The following is a 19253-nucleotide window of genomic DNA, read 5'->3' as shown; positions in this document are numbered from 1 at the left end:
TTTTTTGACAAGACTTCCAATAGACTGATATTGGCAGATGCCCACAGTTATGTGAAAAAGAAAGTTTTCACCTTGCAGACCATTTGCAGTAAATCCTTGCTGCGTCCGTGGGAATTAAAAAGGTAGCAGACAGATGCTGCTATTTGATTAACTCATCAGCAAGTATGACTACAGGACCACCTCTGGTCTGGAGTATTCAGATGTGTGGTAATACAATGCCACAATCTTCTCAGAAGTGGATGTCCCAGCAAATTCACTTCGAGGTCAACAGGCCTAAATGTTAAAGTTTGTAACAGCACCATTAGAACAAGACTGAGAAGTGTGGCTTGTATGGAAGGGTTTCCAGAAGATAGACTCTCTAAAAAGATTACTGCAGCATGGCTAAAATTTAAAAGCTGCATTTGAGCAAACCACACGACTTCTGGAACAATGTCCTCTGGACATATGAGAAATGATTGACCATAATGCACAGCACCATATTAGCACAAACCAAGCACCAGCGATAGTGGTGTGGCTGATTCGAGCTAGTTTTGCAGCCCACGGTCCAGAGCACTTCACAGTCATTGAGTTGATGATGAACTCCTCTGTTGATAAAAAATATTGTGGACTCAAATGTGGGGACATCTGTCCAGCAGCTAAAGGCTGCTGAAACTGGGTCATGCAAGAAGACGGTGATCCCCAAGAACAGCAGCAAATCTATAAAACATGGCTGAATCCAGACATCAGCCTCACTGAAGTAATGTGGTGGTATTTTAGGGAGCTGTGTATGAATGAAAACATAACTCAATCAACTCAACCAATCCTGAAAAGAATGATGTAAAAAACCTATGAAGTCATACAGAAAATAAATACCAGAAGTCACTTCTAGCAAAGACAATACTTCAAATTCATGAATCATGTGGCTATGCTACTCTTTAGGAATAATTAGCATGTTGTTGAAATGCAAATTTAAATGTCTGGTGTTGTGCTTAATTGTTCTGTGGAGGAAGTTCTTCTCTAAAAATAGAAGATTAATTCCCACCTCTGAACAGATGCCCATCTCAGCAATGGAAATGAAGCATAATTAAACTTCCAAGCAGCTATCAACCTGCTTGGGAGATTAGAATAAAGACAAAAATGTAATGCACACCTTCCACATTCATATACCACACATCTAAAGGACTGGAATGAGCTTTTGGTTTGTTCATCTTCTGTGATGACTAAAAGGACAACAACAACTGCTTCCAAAAAGTCAAAAGGTAAGATTTCAAATAAAGATAAAGCCCAAACCAAGAGGAAATATCCATAAATTAGTCAAGAAATTAAAAAAAGAGGTCCCCAAAAAAAAGAGCCCAAACACCAATCATCAGATCACCAAAGGACACTGAAAGATAAAGGAAGCATTGATTGAGAGGATGCATGTAATGCTAAAATAAAATATTGATTATAGCTTAAACATGAGTTTCTACACATGAACCTAAAGAGACATTTATCAATAGCTTTTGTCTGTAAAAGAATCATAAATAAAAGCAAAGCCTGACAAGGTCAATCTTTCAATAGACATGAACTGGAACCTTTCGAAAAGCTTTAAAACCGGGCACCCTAAATGTCTTTGAAAGTTTTTTGGAGTTGAACGCACTATTACTCTAGACATCTAACCAAGAGCGGTGTCTAAAGTATAAAAGAAAAAAGCTGTCAATCATCTTTTGTACAGCTTGCTTGCAGAAGCATTTGCTGATATCTACAGCATTTACACCTTCCTCCGCTCCTAACCCCATTAAGGTGAAGTTAAAGAAGACTCAGTGGCCTTGAATGCAAAAGAAGCCTTTAGATTTGAACCTATAATGACACCAGGAGCCCAGAGGCTACAATCATCTTCACCTCTGCAGCTGTTGTACTGTGCAGGAAGACAGGGATTCTGATATTAATCTAAAATAAAACATAGTTACTCTTTTGATCTGTTGTGAAATACTAGTACTGGGCAATCCTGCAGTTTCTTTATATTTTGCTAGAAAAATGGGAAATAAGTACAGCTTATTATTGAAACACCCAAAGCATAGTGTTCAAGGCAAAAACATACTAAAGAACTTGAAAATCACCATTTGGCAGGATGACTGCTATTCTTCAACACAGCCTGAACTCTCTTAGGCAAGCTTTATGTAATTTATTTCAGAAATAATTCTACAGACTTCATTTCAAAGCTTTTCTTTGGATGCTGGCAGGTTTTTTTTTTGTCTTTTTCATCATGACCTTTGAGGCATCTTTGTTATGGTTTTGGGGACATCAATCCATGACTGACAGTGTCCCATTGTGTGTTTTTCCAGGAATTCTTTTTTGGCAGTGTATTTGGGATCAATATCAATATGACAGATGTTTTCCAGGTGGTATTGTACGGTGGATAAAAATGTAACGGTACTTTTCTGTTATCTGTATCATCTGCTGAGACTGCACTCAGTACTAACAAAGAAGAACGTAGCACGAACAGCAAAACAGGAGGACGGAAGAAAATGGGAACGAAAATTTAAAAAAAATGTGAAAGCATTTCAAAGAAAACAAACAAAGTTAAATGCAGGCTGTGCAAAAGCAGAGATTTCCTTCCATGATAAAAATGTAAAACTCAGTTAAGTTAGTGCGCCGTGTTGATACCTTGTTTTTGGTAATGTTTGTACAGTAATGTCTATGTTGGCTTACCTGTCGGAAACTTCTCAGGATGATGCTTACTAAGCGAGCACCATTTGTGAAATGTGATAGTTAACCGTTAAACAGGAATAGCTCCACTGTCTCCTAGTTTTAATGAATTTAATTTGTTGTGGGGTGAGACAACAGGATGATATTCACAGACTTGAGCAAATGAGCTACTGGAGCCTATAACAGGAGGTTTGCCCATAGGAAGCAACCATAAGAGTTATTGAAATAATCGTAGACTAATCGACTACTACGAAAAATTGGCAGTTTAGTCGACAACCAAAATCTTTAGCTGCAGCCCTGATCCCTCCATCAAACATGTTGACACTGACACAGTCTAGTTCTTGTGCAATGTAACATACTTCTACCTTTCCTCCCAGTCATTCTTCCTTAAAAATAGCTTCTTGACAGCCATCCTTCCACTGAATGAGACCATATCTGATGATGTTTCAGTAGACAGCAGATGGATCAACAGAAGGGCCTGATGCATCTCTCAGGTCTTTGCTAGATTTTCTCTTCTTTCCATATACAGTTCACCCTCTGTAGTTTTTTAGGCATAACATTTTTTATTTTGTAATATTTTAAGTACACAGTGGACGCCATGCTGAGATATGCCAAGTTTTAGCAAATAGCTCTTTAAGAATACCTTGTTGGTGTAAAAGAACTATTTGATGCCTGTCAAACTGTGTTATAATTGGTATTTTTGTATATTCAATTTCAGAATATATTTATTTATTTGCAAATAGAATGGCAGTACCAAACTCCGAAAGATATAATTTAAACCTGATTGAGTAAGATGCCTGTTTTCAATGCTTGAGTAATTCATAGGTCAGTGTTTAAAAAATCTTTTGGAAATGTTCAACAATTCATGGAAAATCTGTGGGAAAAAGTGCAGTCACTGTCAAAAGAAAACTTTCAGAAAGCCTGCTGCTCACTAACACAAGTCTGTGTCCCTGGAAGCAAAATACGAAGAAATTGTAATTCTCTACTGCAGACTAGCTATGTTGCATCCTGAATAGCACGTCGGGCCTGCAGTGACTTAGAGACCTTTTGATGAGGGCTGGTCTTATGCTCCTTTCTGTTTACTGTATTGGCTGACTGACTTCAGTGCCCTCAGGCAAGCCATGAGGGAAACTAACTGATCCATAAGCCACACCGAAGGCAGCTTGAAATATATATTTACTCATTTGGTGGACTTGGCGACTAAAGCAGGGATTCACTGTCAGTTTTGAGTGTTTTATCACTTTTGTCACTTTTTGTCTCTTAACACATTTAGCAGCCATTTAGGTGCTGTCCTTACAACAGTGAAAATGAAACATGTTTTACACTGTATAGAAATGCCTTTTTATCTTTAAAGAAACCAACTGAATAACACGGAGGTCACTGTGACAATGACGGAAATAAAGAGGAGTGAGTGAGTCAGAAAGTGACTCACAGGAGCATACGCAAACACGAAGGAATTCAAAATATAACTCCATCTTCCAAGCACTTTGCAATCGCTCAGCAACATCCAGGTTGAAGTCAAACTGTTCCTGGTAGCAAGAACAAACTTCCCAAAGTTTTATGTCAGCAGGGAAAACAGTGTGGTAATTAATAAGAATACAGGCTACACTGTTCAATTTTCAAAGACCAGCCAATGCTAATGGTGACCCACTGAGGTGGCACTTGTTTTATTTTAGTACCTATAGTTCTGGTGCAGTGTGCTCTAAAAAAAAGCGTATGTTGCTTTGTATTTTACAAGACTATAGCACTAAAGCAAGCACATGCAGGTTACTGCCACAACTTAATATTCCATAAAAACTGTCTCAGAGTTTGAAATAATGTTTTGTGTTTAATCAACGCCTTTGGGCACTGCCATTTTTGTTGTCTTGTTAATTAATCCGCTAGATTTGCTGGCATGCAATTACAGTGGGGCAAAAAAGGATTTAGTCAGCCACCGATTGTGCAAGTTCCCCCACTTAAAATGATGACAGAGGTCAGTAATTTGCACCAGAGGTACACTTCAACTGTGAGAGACAGAATGTGAAAAAAAAATCCATGAATCCACATGGTAGGATTTGTAAAGAATTTATTCGTAAATCAGGGTGGAAAATAAGTATTTGGTCACCTCAAACAAGGAAAATCTCTGGCTCTCACAGACCTGTAACGTCTTCTGTAAGAAGCTTTTCTGTCCCCCACTCGTTACCTGTATGAATGGCACCTGTTTGAACTCATCATCTGTATAAAAGACACCTGTCCACAGCCTCAAACAGTCAGACTCCAAACTCCGCCATGGCCAAGACCAAAGAGCTTTCGAAGGACACCAGGAAAAGTATTGTAGACCTGCACCAGACTGGGAAGAGTGAATCTACAATAGGCAAGCAGCTTGGTGTGAAAAAATCAACTGTGGGAGCAATCATCAGAAAATGGAAGACATACAAGACCAATGATAATCTCCCTCGATCTGGGGCTCCACGCAAGTGTAACCCACATCAGATTTGTGGGTTGTGCTGCTGCATAAGGTTGGAGGTGTAATTTTCCCTCCCCGCCGCTAGGAGGCGAGTATGCCTTGAGATGACTTTCTGTTAGTCAACTTTTCCTGTTGTGGAAGCCATTACTCACGAGGCAACCGCTACTCACGAGGCAACCGCCAAATTAGCTGAAAGATCCTGGATCTGAGATCTGTGAAATACGGCCGTGGGAAGCTGCGTCAGCTGGACGAGCTATCTCACCACGAGCTCCGATTGGTTTTTGACCAGGACTGGATCATTTGAGATCTGAACCCTGTGGGTTCAGTGGCGAGCCAATCCCAAGAGAGTGACTGTCGACGGACCCGAGTGCGGTGTGGCCAGCCGTGGGATCCATCTTCAGCGAACCTCAGGACTATTACTACCTTCCTTGATACAGATAAGACTAACACTTTAAAAATCTACCCGGGTAGTGTTAGAACCAATGGACAGAAACACACACACACACACAAGGAACTCTAATTTCTCTTTCTAAAGAGAAGTGGACTGAGCAACGGGAGCGGAAGCTCTTTAATTGAAACTCTTTGGAGAATTTCCTTAAAGAGGATGTTGTTTTGATTTTATTTTTGGGCCCTTTAATGTGCGTTTGTGCACTGTAGGAAGCCGGCTTTAGACAGGCAGGGTTTGTAAACTTTACAACTTTCAATACAGTTTCTACTCAAATCACATCTATTCTATCATTGTGTGGTTCCTTCTCTGCTGATCCTTTCAAGGCTCCATAGTCTTACCTAGAACTTTCTGATACTGGTCCAAAGTCGTTGAGACAATAATTTAATGCATATCTCATGTTGTTTAATTGTAATACCTGTTACAAAAGTGGCGAGCCAGCCAGGAGCCTAGTTAAGTGTCAGCAGTGAAACATATCTCAAGTTTGGGGAATTGTATAAAAAAAAAAAGGTTGTTTAAAAGTTGTTTGTCATTGCCAAAGATGGAGTTCATAGCTAACTCAGGTATCAAAGTCCCTAATGCAGTGATTGTGAGTGGGTTGCTTGAATCGCCAGAAGATGAGGAGATTATAGACTTTCTGAAGAAATTTGGTTCTTTTAGGCTTGTTTCAGTAACTGATGCTGAATCAGAGTTTTATAAAAACCTGATTATTGAATATCAAGATGGTGCCGCCATTGAAGCCTTATCTTCTCTTTTGCCTTACACACATGAACTCAAAGAGAACCCAAGTGTCAGGTATCTTGTTCAAGCTTTGGCTAGCATTTACACTACGAAGGTTGGCTGCAATGTTACCAAAACCTACCTCAATGAGATAAAGAAATTGGCAAAATTAAGTGGGAAAGACTACGAAGAAGTGCTGAGAGACATGATGTCAGAGATCAGTGAGGCAATTGGAACTGACAGCATTGATGAGGCATCTGTAGCCAAACCGTTCGACACATCTCTTGAAACAGTTGAAACCTCAGAGCACCGGATGTTCAGAAGTCCCTCCTTAACAGATTCCGGTCAAGATTGCCCCAAACCAAAGCCACCCACCATCCTGAGGCAAAATCTACCCATCAGGGAGAGTGACCTCCATCCACCTGAAGTTCAAAAGGTCATCGTTGAACACATTGTAAGGAAAAGTGACTGTAACACATATCCACATTTTCCCATCAAGCTTCACCCATTTTCAGGAAAAACCCCAAGACCCAGTAATGAGACCGACTACGACACATGGCGATCACATGCTGAGCTTCTCAGGAAAGATCCCACTCTGTCCAATCTTCAGAAGTCTCGGAAAATGGTTGAAAGCTTGCTCTCCCCTGCAGCAGATATTGTTAAAAGGCTAAGTCCTGAAGCTACCCCTGAAACTTACCTTCAACTGCTGGATGCAGCCTTTGGAACTGTTGAAGATGGCGAAGAACTTTTCGCCCAGTTTATGAACACTCTTCAGGATCCTGGTGAAAAGGCTTCGTCTTACCTCTGCCGCCTCCAGGCTGTTCTAAACCTTGCTGTTAAGAGGGGAGGAATTGCTGCTGAAGAAGCAGACAAATATATTCTCAAACAATTCTGCCGCGGTTGTTGGGACAACATCTTGCTCTCTGACCTCAACCTAGAAGAAAAGAAAAGTCACCCTCCAGCGTTTGCAGAGCTCCTGTTACAGATCCGTACTGAAGAGGATAGACATGCAGCCAAAGTCACACGCATGAAGAAGCACCTCGGCTCAAATCGACAGCGGGCCATTACTAGCTCGCAAAGCACATGTGCCTGCAGCCAGCAAGTAGTGATCCCACCCGAGTCCAACACGTTGGCGGAACTCAAACAGCAGGTCGCATCTCTTCAGAGCCAGCTTACCGCATTGATGTCAAAGAAACCCCAAAAGACCTCGAAACCCAAGGGGAGCGCTGAGCACACATCCAGCCAACCACTACCACCTAAATTTAACCCTAGAGCACCAAGCTGGAAGCCCTCCAACCCAAAACAGAATGCAAGGCCAAAGGCTTGGTATTGTTTCAAGTGTGGTCAGGATGGCCACATTTCCTCAGCTTGCACTAACGAACCAAACCCCACTCTCGTTGATGAAAAAAGAAGTCAGCTAAGAGAAAAGCAGCGTCTTTGGGATGCAACCGACCATCTAACTCCCAATGAAAATTTTTAGATGTAGCCTCAGTTGTAGGGCAAACTGAGGCTGTAGCAGCTCACCAGCGCCCTGTTAATAAAGACGCTACACCTAAATTAAGTGCTGCTTTGAACCAGTGTAATGTCAGGAAACACCTTTCGAAGGTTTCCCCAAAACTGATAGGTACAAAGAGTACATGCCAAGTGATGATCCAAGATAAACAGTTTAACTGTCTGATGGACACAGGTTCACAAGTGACTACGGTTACCAAGTCCTTCTTTGATCAACATCTGTTCAAAACACAGATAGAGCCACTGTATGATCTATTGGAAGTTGAAGGTGCCAATGGGTTACCCGTGCCTTATTTGGGCTACATTAAAATCACCATCACCTTCCCAGAACAATTCCTGGGGAAGGAGTGTGATGTCCCAACCTTGGCCTTAGTGGAACATCTGGCTTTCATGTACTGATTGGTACTAACACCCTTGATGTGGCATATAACATGCACAAAGAGAAAGGTCCAGTGATCCACCACACTTCAGCAGATGGCTACAAGACTGTGCTGAAAGTATTACAACTGCGACATGAACAATGTCATGACAGTAACATTGGAGTGGTGAGGATGCATGGGAAAGACAAGAAGGTTGTTCCGGCTGGAGAAACTGTTGTTTTAGAGGGAACTGTAGCAGTCAAGGGACTCCAATCGGAGAAGTGTGCCATTGTGGAGTACCCTACATCATCTCTGCCTGGAGGACTTCTAGTAAAGACCTGCCTCCTTAACATACCGACCAGATCCCCATGCAGGCTACCAGTTGTGATTTCTAATGCGTCTGAGCACGACATCACTATTCCGGCCAAGAGCGTGATTGCTGAGCTCAATGCAATCCAGGCTATTCTACCGCACAAACAGAGTGCGACGGAGGGTCAGGAGCCAACCAAGCTACCTGGATCCAAGTCCCCTGATCAACCTAAGCTGGTCTTTGACTTTGGGGAATCTCACATTTCTCCAGAGTGGAGAGACAGAATTGTGGAAAAGCTAAATGGCATACCTGAAGTCTTTGCCATGAATGATATTGACTTTGGGAGGACAGATAAAGTAAAGCATCACATCAAGCTGTCTGACCAAACACCATTCAAGCACAGGGCCCGGCCAATCCACCCAAACGATGTGGAAGCCGTCAGAAAACATCTTCAAGAACTTCTTGATGCTGGAGTGATTCGTGAGAGCGAGTCTCCATTTTCATCTCCTATTGTTGTGGTCAGGAAGAAAAATGGTCAAGTTCGCCTCTGTATTGATTACAGGAAGTTGAACCTGCAGACAGTGAAGGATGCGTACGCACTCCCAAGGATGGACGACACTTTCACAGCACTCTCTGGTTCCAGGTGGTTCAGTGTTCTCGACCTCAAGTCTGGTTATTACCAGATTGAGGTTGATGAAGCTGATAAGCCCAAGACTGCCTTTGCCTGCCCGCTTGGTTTTTGGGAGTTTAATCGCATGCCTCAAGGAGTGACGAACGCCCCAAGTACCTTCCAGAGGCTGATGGAAAAGTGCATGGGCGACATGAACCTGAAGGAGGTTGTAGTTTTTCTGGATGACCTGATAGTCTTTTCAAAGACTTTAGAAGAACACGAAGCCAGACTCATCAAGGTTCTCAACCGGTTGAAGGAGTACGGGCTGAAGCTGTCTCCAGAAAAATGCAAGTTCTTCCAGTCTTCGGTTCGTTATCTGGGACATGTGGTGTCGGAGCGGGGAGTGGAAACAGACCCAGAGAAGATAGCAGCATTAAGGACCTGGCCAGTTCCTCACCGCCTAAAAGAGCTGAGAGCCTTCTTGGGATTCTGCGGGTACTATAGGAAGTTCATCAAAGGCTATTCAAGCATAGTAAAGCCTCTGAATGACCTGACATCGGGGTACCCACCTGTTCAGAAGCATCCCAAGTCAAAAGACAAGAGTGGGCAGTACTACCACCCAAAAGAACCATTTCTGGACCGTTGGACACCCGCTTGCCAGCAGGCCTTTGAAATGATTATAGACAAACTGACAACATCCCCAGTTCTAGCCTTTGCAGATCCCACGTTGCCCTACATCCTACACACGGATGCAAGCTCCACCGGCCTCGGAGCGGCCTTGTATCAGGAGCAGGAGGGGCAGCTGCGTGTTGTTGCCTACGCTAGCAGAGGGTTATCACGTAGTGAATCCCGCTACCCGGCTCACAAGCTTGAGTTCCTGGCATTAAAGTGGTCTGTGACAGAGAAGTTCAGTGACTATCTGTATGGCAATCAGTTTACGGTGGTCACTGACAGCAATCCTCTCACTTATATACTTACTTCTGCCAAGCTCGATGCAACCAGCTATAGGTGGCTGGCTGCACTCTCCACCTTCTCTTTTAAGCTCCAGTACCGCCCTGGGAAACAAAATGGAGATGCTGACGCATTGTCGAGACGCCCTCACGGCAATCTGCGTGATGACCTACCATCTCAGAAAGAGTGGGACAGGATACGTCGTTTCACTCAACATCACCTATCTGACCCAGGAGACATTGAAATGGTTAATCCAGAGGTCGTTCAAGCCATTTGTGAGAGACAACTTGTCTATTGCGCCGACAATGCAATGGACTGTGATGGTAGTATCTCCCTGGTTGAAAGCCTGGCCATTTCTGCAGATGCGGTGCCTGACAGTTTTGGTCATGAGGACGGGCTTGGAGGACTACCCATCATCCCAAACCTTTCAGAAGAGGACCTCAGAGACAAGCAACGAGCTGATCAGTGCATTAAGCATGTCATTTCCCAGATTGAGCACGGAGTGAAACCACCATCTAGTCTAAGAACCGAGCTTCCAGATCTGCCTCTCTTGTTGAGAGAATTGAACAAGTTTGAGCTCCGAAATGGCATCCTCTATAGAACACGCCTAGAAGAGGGACACCCACAACATCAGTTAGTCTTGCCTGAGGAACTTCGGGACGTGGTATTGACCAGTCTGCACGACGACATGGGTCACACGGGAAAGGAACGCACAGTGGATCTAGTCAGAGCTAGATTCTACTGGCCAAGAATGGCTTTGGACATTGAGAAGAAAATAAGGACGTGTACCAGGTGTGTGTGCAGGAAAGCTCTACCCGAGAGAGCTGCACCTCTGGTGAATATAACAACGACGCGACCACTCGAATTAGTATGTATGGACTTTTTGTCGGTTGAACCAGACAGAAGCAACACAAAGGACATCCTCGTGATCACTGATCACTTCACCAAGTATGCTGTAGCTGGACCGACACAAAATCAAAAGGCTCGAACAGTTGCAAAGTGGTTGTGGGACAATTTCATCATCCATTATGGATTCCCAGAGAAGCTGCACAGTGACCAAGGTCCTGATTTTGAGTCGCGGTTGATCAAGGAACTCTGTCAGATTGCGGGCATCCGCAAAACGCGAACAACACCATACCACCCGAGGGGCAACCCAGTGGAACGCTTCAACCGCACTCTATTAGACATGCTTGGCACTCTGGGAAGTCAAGAAAAATCTCACTGGAAGGACTTTGTAAAGCCGTTGGTCCACGCGTACAACTGTACCAGAAGTGAGGTGACTGGGTTCACACCATATGAACTAATGTTTGGACGCCAGCCAAGGTTGCCTGTCGACCTCGCATTTGGGTTACCAGTGAAAGAACAGCGACACAAGTCACATTCCCAATACGTACAAGACCTTAAATCTCGCCTTGAGCAGAGCTACAAAGTTGCCACAAGAACTGCTGCCAAGGTAGCTGAGAGGAATAAGATTCGGTTTGATAAGCGAGTGAGTCCTTCTGCTTTAGGCGTTGGCGACAGAGTACTCGTCAGAAACGTGCGTATCCGAGGAAAGCACAAGCTCGCTGATAAGTGGGAGTCCACAGTCCATGTGGTAGTAAAGAAAGCTGGAGACCTCCCAGTCTATACAGTTAGACCAGAGAACGGCGAGGGTCCCAAGCGCACGCTGCATCGTGACCTCTTACTCCCATGCGGATTTCTTGCCGCACCAACGGAGGAGCGTGCTCAGCCCAAACGAGCTAGAAAGCCTAGGACACGTCAGAATACTCCCAACAGCACAACGGAGCTTGACCAGTCTTCAGACGAGGAGGACATTGTTCCCATTGCCTGGTTCGAAACACAACCAGTCTCTGAGACGACTGGGGGTGCTGCAAGGCAAAATGTCCCAAGAGACCTAGGTTCCAGTCACGCCAAGAATAACCTGACATCAATCTCCGCTGAGTCAACGGATGTTCCGGAAGGTGCCAATGTTATGCCTGATGCCACATCAATTTACCATGAAACAGATCAATGTGGCGATGAGCAGACTCCAGATGATGGTCAGACCTCACCTCCTGCTGCGGACGTACCAGCACCTGAACTCCATGAATCTGTGGGAGAAGCAAAGATGGATGATAGTGCATCCACTGAATCTGAGGGACAAAGGATGCCGCTGGATAGCAGTTCAGGAGAAGATGAGTTGTTTAACGAGGCCAAGAATTTAAGTGAGGACCAACCTAAAGAGATCCCAGTCCTCCCGGACAGGTTGGAGGATGTGATGAATGATCCTGGAACTGAAGGACAAGAGGAGAGTGATGAAGTAGAGGAACGGGTTAACGCTGATATCCATGTCAGGAGGTCTGAGCGGGATCGTCAACCACCAATGAGGCTCGACTACACTGAATTGGGGAAACCAATTGTCACCGTGGTGAAGTCTTTCTTCCAAGGGTTGACCGATGTGTGGAATGACATGGTAAATGAAGGTGAAGCACCTGCTTCTTCCCTTGCCTTTCCCCCCACGAAACATTTGTGTGAACCTTGTCATGCACAGGGACGTGCAAGAGTTCAGGAGGGGAGAGTGTAACCCACATCAGATTTGTGGGTTGTGCTGCTGCATAAGGTTGGAGGTGTAATTTTCCCTCCCCGCCGCTAGGAGGCGAGTATGCCTTGAGATGACTTTCTGTTAGTCAACTTTTCCTGTTGTGGAAGCCATTACTCACGAGGCAACCGCTACTCACGAGGCAACCGCCAAATTAGCTGAAAGATCCTGGATCTGAGATCTGTGAAATACGGCCGTGGGAAGCTGCGTCAGCTGGACGAGCTATCTCACCACGAGCTCCGATTGGTTTTTGACCAGGACTGGATCATTTGAGATCTGAACCCTGTGGGTTCAGTGGCGAGCCAATCCCAAGAGAGTGACTGTCGACGGACCCGAGTGCGGTGTGGCCAGCCGTGGGATCCATCTTCAGCGAACCTCAGGACTATTACTACCTTCCTTGATACAGATAAGACTAACACTTTAAAAATCTACCCGGGTAGTGTTAGAACCAATGGACAGAAACACACACACACACACAAGGAACTCTAATTTCTCTTTCTAAAGAGAAGTGGACTGAGCAACGGGAGCGGAAGCTCTTTAATTGAAACTCTTTGGAGAATTTCCTTAAAGAGGATGTTGTTTTGATTTTATTTTTGGGCCCTTTAATGTGCGTTTGTGCACTGTAGGAAGCCGGCTTTAGACAGGCAGGGTTTGTAAACTTTACAACTTTCAATACAGTTTCTACTCAAATCACATCTATTCTATCATTGTGTGGTTCCTTCTCTGCTGATCCTTTCAAGGCTCCATAGTCTTACCTAGAACTTTCTGATACTGGTCCAAAGTCGTTGAGACAATAATTTAATGCATATCTCATGTTGTTTAATTGTAATACCTGTTACACAAGATCTCATCCCGTGGGGTCAAAATGATCATGAGAACGGTGAGCAAAGATCCCAGAACCACACAGGGGGACCTGGTGAATGACCTGCAGAGAGCTGGGACCAAAGTAACAAAGGTCACCATCAGTAACACACTACAACGGCAGGGAATCAAATCCCGCAGTGCCAGACGTGTTCCGCTGCTGAAGCCAGTGCATGTCCAGGCCCGTCTGAAGTTTGCCAGAGAGCACATGGATGATACAGCAGAGGATTGGGAGAATGTCATGTGGTCAGATGAAACCAAAGTAGAACTTTTTGGTATAAACTCAACTCGTCGTGTTTGGAGGAAGAAGAATACTGAGTTGCATCCCAAGAACACCATACCTACTGTGAAGCATGGGGGTGGAAACATCATGCTATGGGGCTGTTTTTCTGCCAAGGGGACAGGACGACTGATCCGTGTTAAGGACAGAATGAATGGGGCCATGTATCGTGAGATTTTGAGCCAAAACCTCCTTCCATCAGTGAGAACTTTGAAGATGAAACGAGGCTGGGTCTTCCAACATGACAATGATCCAAAACACACTGCCCGGGCAACAAAGGAGTGGCTCCGTAAGAAGCATTTGAAAGTCCTGGAGTGGCCTAGCCAGTCTCCAGACCTCAACCCCATAGAAAATCTGTGGTGGGAGTTGAAAGTCCGTGTTGCTCGGCGACAGCCCCAAAACATCACTGCTCTCGAGAAGATCTGCATGGAGGAATGGGCCAAAATACCAGCTACTGTGTGTGCAAACCTGGTAAAGACCTATAGTAAACGTTTGACCTCTGTTATTGCCAACAAAGGTTATGTTACAAAGTATTGAGTTGTATTTTTGTTATTGACCAAATACTTATTTTCCACGCTGATTTACGAATAAATTCTTTACAAATCCTACCATGTGGATTCATGGATTTTTTTTTCACATTCTGTCTCTCACAGTTGAAGTGTACCTCTGGTGCAAATTACTGACCTCTGTCATCATTTTAGGTGGGGGAACTTGCACAATCGGTGGCTGACTAAATACTTTTTTGCCCCACTGTAAAATGAGGTGCTAAGTTTGTGCTACCCTAAGAAAATCCCAGATTTGTGTTTTCTTTTTCAGATTCAGCCCTTATTAGATGAGTGTCAGAGAGGGGCTGGAAGAAGAAGAACCCAGCTTTAAATAATCGAGATAATTGAGAGCATCCTGTGCAACAACATCATGGTGTGGTACGGGAACTGCACAGTACAGCAACAGAAAGCCCTGCAGAGGGTTGTGCGCACAGCTGAACGCACTATGGGAACATCTTTACCAGCACTGCAGGACATCTATGCTGAAAGGTGCAGATCCAGGGCCATCAGGATCATTAGGGACTCCAGCCATCCTGCCCACAAACTGTTCAGGCTACTGAGGTCAGGAAAGCACCTCTGTAGCCTGAAAACAAGAACAGAAAGGTTCAGGAGGAGTTTTTACCCACAAACAGTGAGACTCCTCAACCAAAACACAAACCGGACGACATGATGGACAATCTCACACACAGTACATAATTTGCATTTTACTTTTCTCTCTGAACCTTATCCGTACCTTATTATATATATCTGTACTATGTAAATAATGTATATTTTTATAGTTTTTTCATTTAAATTATTACAGTACAATATCCTGCACGTCATGGATATATACTTATAAGCACAAACATATGGACTTTTACATTGTTTTTTATATTATTTTTTACTTTTTAACTTTTGTTTCCCCCCCCTCCCTTTTTTTTAGTTTATGTAAAATCCTTTTTAGCATGTCTGCACAGTCGGGGGGAGTACTTTTTTAGCCAGGAAAAACATTTCACTGTATGTTGTACCAGCTATAACTACATGTGACAAATAAATAAAGAATTGAAATTGAATTGAATAATCATCCTATCCTGGGTAATTTAAAATTGGCATTACCTGCATACATATTTTTATCTTTATCTGACAAGTTGTTGAATTCTTATGTTAATGTAACTTTGCCTATTTCAGAATTTCTTTTTTAATCTTATAAATAAATAAAAACTTTACATATTAATGAGTCAGGCCCTTTGGGTCACCTTATATTGCATGGAAGGAAGGTATTTTTCTGTTTCCTATACTCATACTCAGGATATCTAGACGTTTTGGTCCAGTTCAATCAAACTCTGCTGTTTTTTCCCATTTGATTTGGGTTGTTTGAGCTGGCAAAAAAGCTGTCAATCAAAATCTGACTAAATAACTCAAGCAGAGAGACCCTGCTTTTCAGGCTGTCTCTATTCTGGTTTGACTGTATGCTGAAAACAAACAATATTTTTTTAAGGGTACAAGTAATTCATGATTTAAAAAACCCCCAAAACCTTTGTAGGTGATCTATGATAAATGACAGGAGGTTGTGCACTCAATACCTCTTAAAAAGTCAATGAAATGCAGCATCAACACTTTGGGTATAATTAAGATTTTTAAAAAGTCCTTGTTTTCTTCCTTCCTTCTACCTGACCATTACTTTTCATGAGTTACGGTCTTGACAATTGGTGCTGGTGAAGATTTATTTCTTAATTGGGTTCATTGTGACACCAAAGAAAAATAACTACATAAGGCTTATAATTAGCAGCATGACTCTATTTCATTTTCACCATTTGCTCTGGTAGTCTGGTTCGAAATCAACAATGTGTATGATTCAGCAGAGCCCCTGCTGTGCTTGGAATTCATAAGAACGCAGAGCGACAGTTAACAGCTTTTCAGTGCAGGAATAAACAGAACATAACATGTGAATGAAAAGCGAACTTATCTAAACTATTACCATTACCAAAAATAGTACCAATGGAGTTTCCCTGAAGGCAAGACGCATGTTTAGCGCGCCACAAACGCAACAAACCAGCTGCTCTGAGCACAGTCGGCACAGTATAAACAAGCACTAGTGTTGTATTATCCTAGTAAGAACTTATAGGTAAGTACATGTAACAAATGTTATACAAAGCCAGTATATCTAAATATATTGTGTATTTAGCTAAATACCGAAATACACAGACTAATATCTAAATACACAGACGTTCACATTAACCACCTACATTGAGGATCCAGCCACAACCAGGGTGCCTCCACCAGGCAACCTGTGCAATCATCTTTAAATTGAAAGCGATTCACCAGAGGTTGAGGCTGTTGCACGTTCACCTCTGGATGACCAGGTGTTTGTTGTAACCTAACAGCAAAAAAGTCTGACTAAACCATATCAGACAGTCTATTTCCCTCCAAGTGAGCCAGCATTTATGTTTGCTATTTTATGTTATGTTTTTGCTGCATTTATTTGCTCATTAATTTTCTACCTTCGTTAGGCAGTTGTATGTGGGGTGTCACTGCTCAGTTGCTATAATATTACTCTGATATGTTAGAAAATGTTTCTTACTCATGTTTTCTGCAAAACAGTACAAAATTAGACTTGTCTCTGTCTTGCACGTTGGAAATTATAATTTATGTTAATTACAGAACAACCTACCCATTATAAACCGATTCAGACAAGTGTGACAATTTACAATTAGTATGTAGGACATTACGTTATAAGGGAATAGCATTCGGAAAGATGATTGCTTAAAGGAAGGTTTAGTGTTGCAGCCAAGGATAATTTCCCAAGAGCTGTCAAGATGAAAACAGCATTCAGCCACAAGAGCACCCAGTGAGGATTACAGGTGGTGAGATAAGGCAGGTAGAAAAAGAGAAACAGAAAAAACAGGACAGCAAAAAGAGAGCCATCATAGAAGCGCCAGGTCAGGTTTCAGACAGCCAACCAAATGCAGTCGTTTTTCCTCGATTTTGCTTTCTAATGCCTGAACCTCTTTTGCAACTGCAACCAAATCATGCATTTGAAACAAAGAGACTAAAAAGGTTGCAGCTACAAAGACTGCAGCCCAAAAAACAGCTGATGTGGGTATATGAAGGGAGGCTTGCCTGAGAGATGTCCAGCTCTACCTATGCTGATGGTCATATCATCAGAGTCCAGGAACTGGAACGGGGTATCCTCTGCTTTTTCTTTGTGCCACTTGGAGTCAGAGGGCAGAGCCAAGGCACTGTGGGGGTCCGTACCAACACCCTGAAGATGACAGAAAAAGGTTTTAGCTTTGGTTATTGATTAGCCTAGAGCTGTGAATGTCTGTATACATTTGAGTTTAGAATGTTTTGCAAAGTTGACAAATCAACAGAATGAATTGTGCAGAAATGCAGTGCATATAAAGAGACTCAGTGTTCAGTGAGCTGTAGATGAACTTTCTTAGCATCACCATAACATTTTCATTAGTATTTCTGATTTCAGTGAAGTATTAGAGATGCATGTTTTCTAAATATATTTGCCCTACCTAATTAAAACTGAATATATAAAATCGCAGGACCATCTTTTAGGGCATTGTCACTTAAAATGCTTGTTAGCACTCTGTCTAGTGCATCGCTTCACATTGTTGACAAAGAGCTGACATGTTTTTCTACTCTGATTAAAGTCCAGTGAATGCTGTGTCTGAAAATGATATAGGAAACGTCACACTGTTGTTGTAAAGGGAAGCAATTCCAATTAAACCACCGTTGAAGCTCAAAATTAGCATACATCTCAGCTTTGGTTGGAGACAAGTGAATAAATAGTTCAACTTAAGATTACATAGACCCTGAAGGGAATAGGGATAGAAATAGAAATGCTTCAAGTGCAAAGTAAAGGGCTTAGCATGAAATAACTTATTCAACAAAATAACAGCAGTGATGAACTTTGTAGCTTGCATGTTTTTAAAACAAATCTGGCTTGTGTCACGATTTGTTGAATAGAGAAGTTAAGACCCAAGTGCAGGACGGAGGAGGCAGACCAAATTAACAAAAGACGAGCTGTTTATTTAGGCTAATCCATAAAAGCTCAAAACACAATCCATGCCATGAAGCACAATATCTAACAGACCTCAGGAGAATGTGGAGGAAAATCACAGTGGGCAGGATAACAGACACTGCAACAACAACTGAGGAAAAGACAGGACTATTTATACACGCAAGGTGATTAGGGAAATGGAGACAGCTAAGGCAAACTACACACAGGTTTAGTCAAGACAATCAGCCGCAGGAGGAACTCAAACAGCACAAAACACAGGAGACAACTAACAGAGTAAAACAAGAACTGAATTTAACAGAGAGAAACACTAAAGGGGCTGATAAACTCCATAAATACTAAGTTATGTTGGAAATGTGGGAACACCGCTTATTAAAAATAATATTTTTAGAAAACTATCATTCCGGGGTAAAAGTAGGGGCACTTAAAAATAACAAAACCCCACAACAAAACTCACACAAAGCAGGCAGAGACACTTCATGAATATCTTCATAAGGATTTGGTGTTTGTGTTTTATTCCTGCTTCCTTTCCTTTCCTTGTTTCTTTCTGTTTTTATCTCAGAAAACTGTAAAGTAATTGCGTAAAAGTAGCTGCATGTTGAAAATCTTCCATTAACAACAAGCAATCTCCTGCACGCGCTCACTAACTGTTCAGGGAACGCACATTTTTCCTTAGCGGCGGGTGGTTCCCAGGCAGTCATCCACTGGTCTCTAGACCAATGTGACTGAGGCCTTAGTCTACACTGTTCACATAATATAGTCTACGTGATAGACAATTTTTCAAAATGACCACAACTCTTGAAAAAGTTATTAACAGTAAACCTGTAAGTAGCACAAGTTAGAATACACTAAGCTAGTCATTATCAGCAGTTTGTGCAAGAGAACGAAGTTAATCCTTTATCTCCGTTACAGTCCAGTCCTTATGCATCCGTGAGTGATGAATAGTCCAACCCATGTCAT

General features: G+C 42.7%; 1 protein-coding gene across 2 annotated transcripts in view; it reads right to left on the bottom strand.

The window, feature by feature from the left end:
• slc39a11 (solute carrier family 39, member 11) overlaps positions 1-19253 on the bottom strand; it is a 173943-nt gene that overhangs the window by 55703 nt on the left and 98987 nt on the right. Inside the window, exon 5 of one of the 2 annotated variants that reach the window (XM_004557522.4) lies at positions 17384-17525. In XM_004557522.4, coding sequence (XP_004557579.3) covers positions 17384-17525 — 142 coding nt within the window. The remainder of the gene's footprint in view (positions 1-17383; positions 17526-19253) is intronic. The other variant, XM_076887255.1, reaches the window with a different exon arrangement.

Source organism: Maylandia zebra, linkage group LG8, assembly GCF_041146795.1.
Source record: "Maylandia zebra isolate NMK-2024a linkage group LG8, Mzebra_GT3a, whole genome shotgun sequence".
NCBI classification, from domain to species: Eukaryota; Metazoa; Chordata; class Actinopteri; order Cichliformes; family Cichlidae; genus Maylandia; species Maylandia zebra.
The sequence above is the reverse complement of the archived record's forward strand: the minus strand, read 5'-3'. Positions and strand labels throughout refer to the sequence as shown.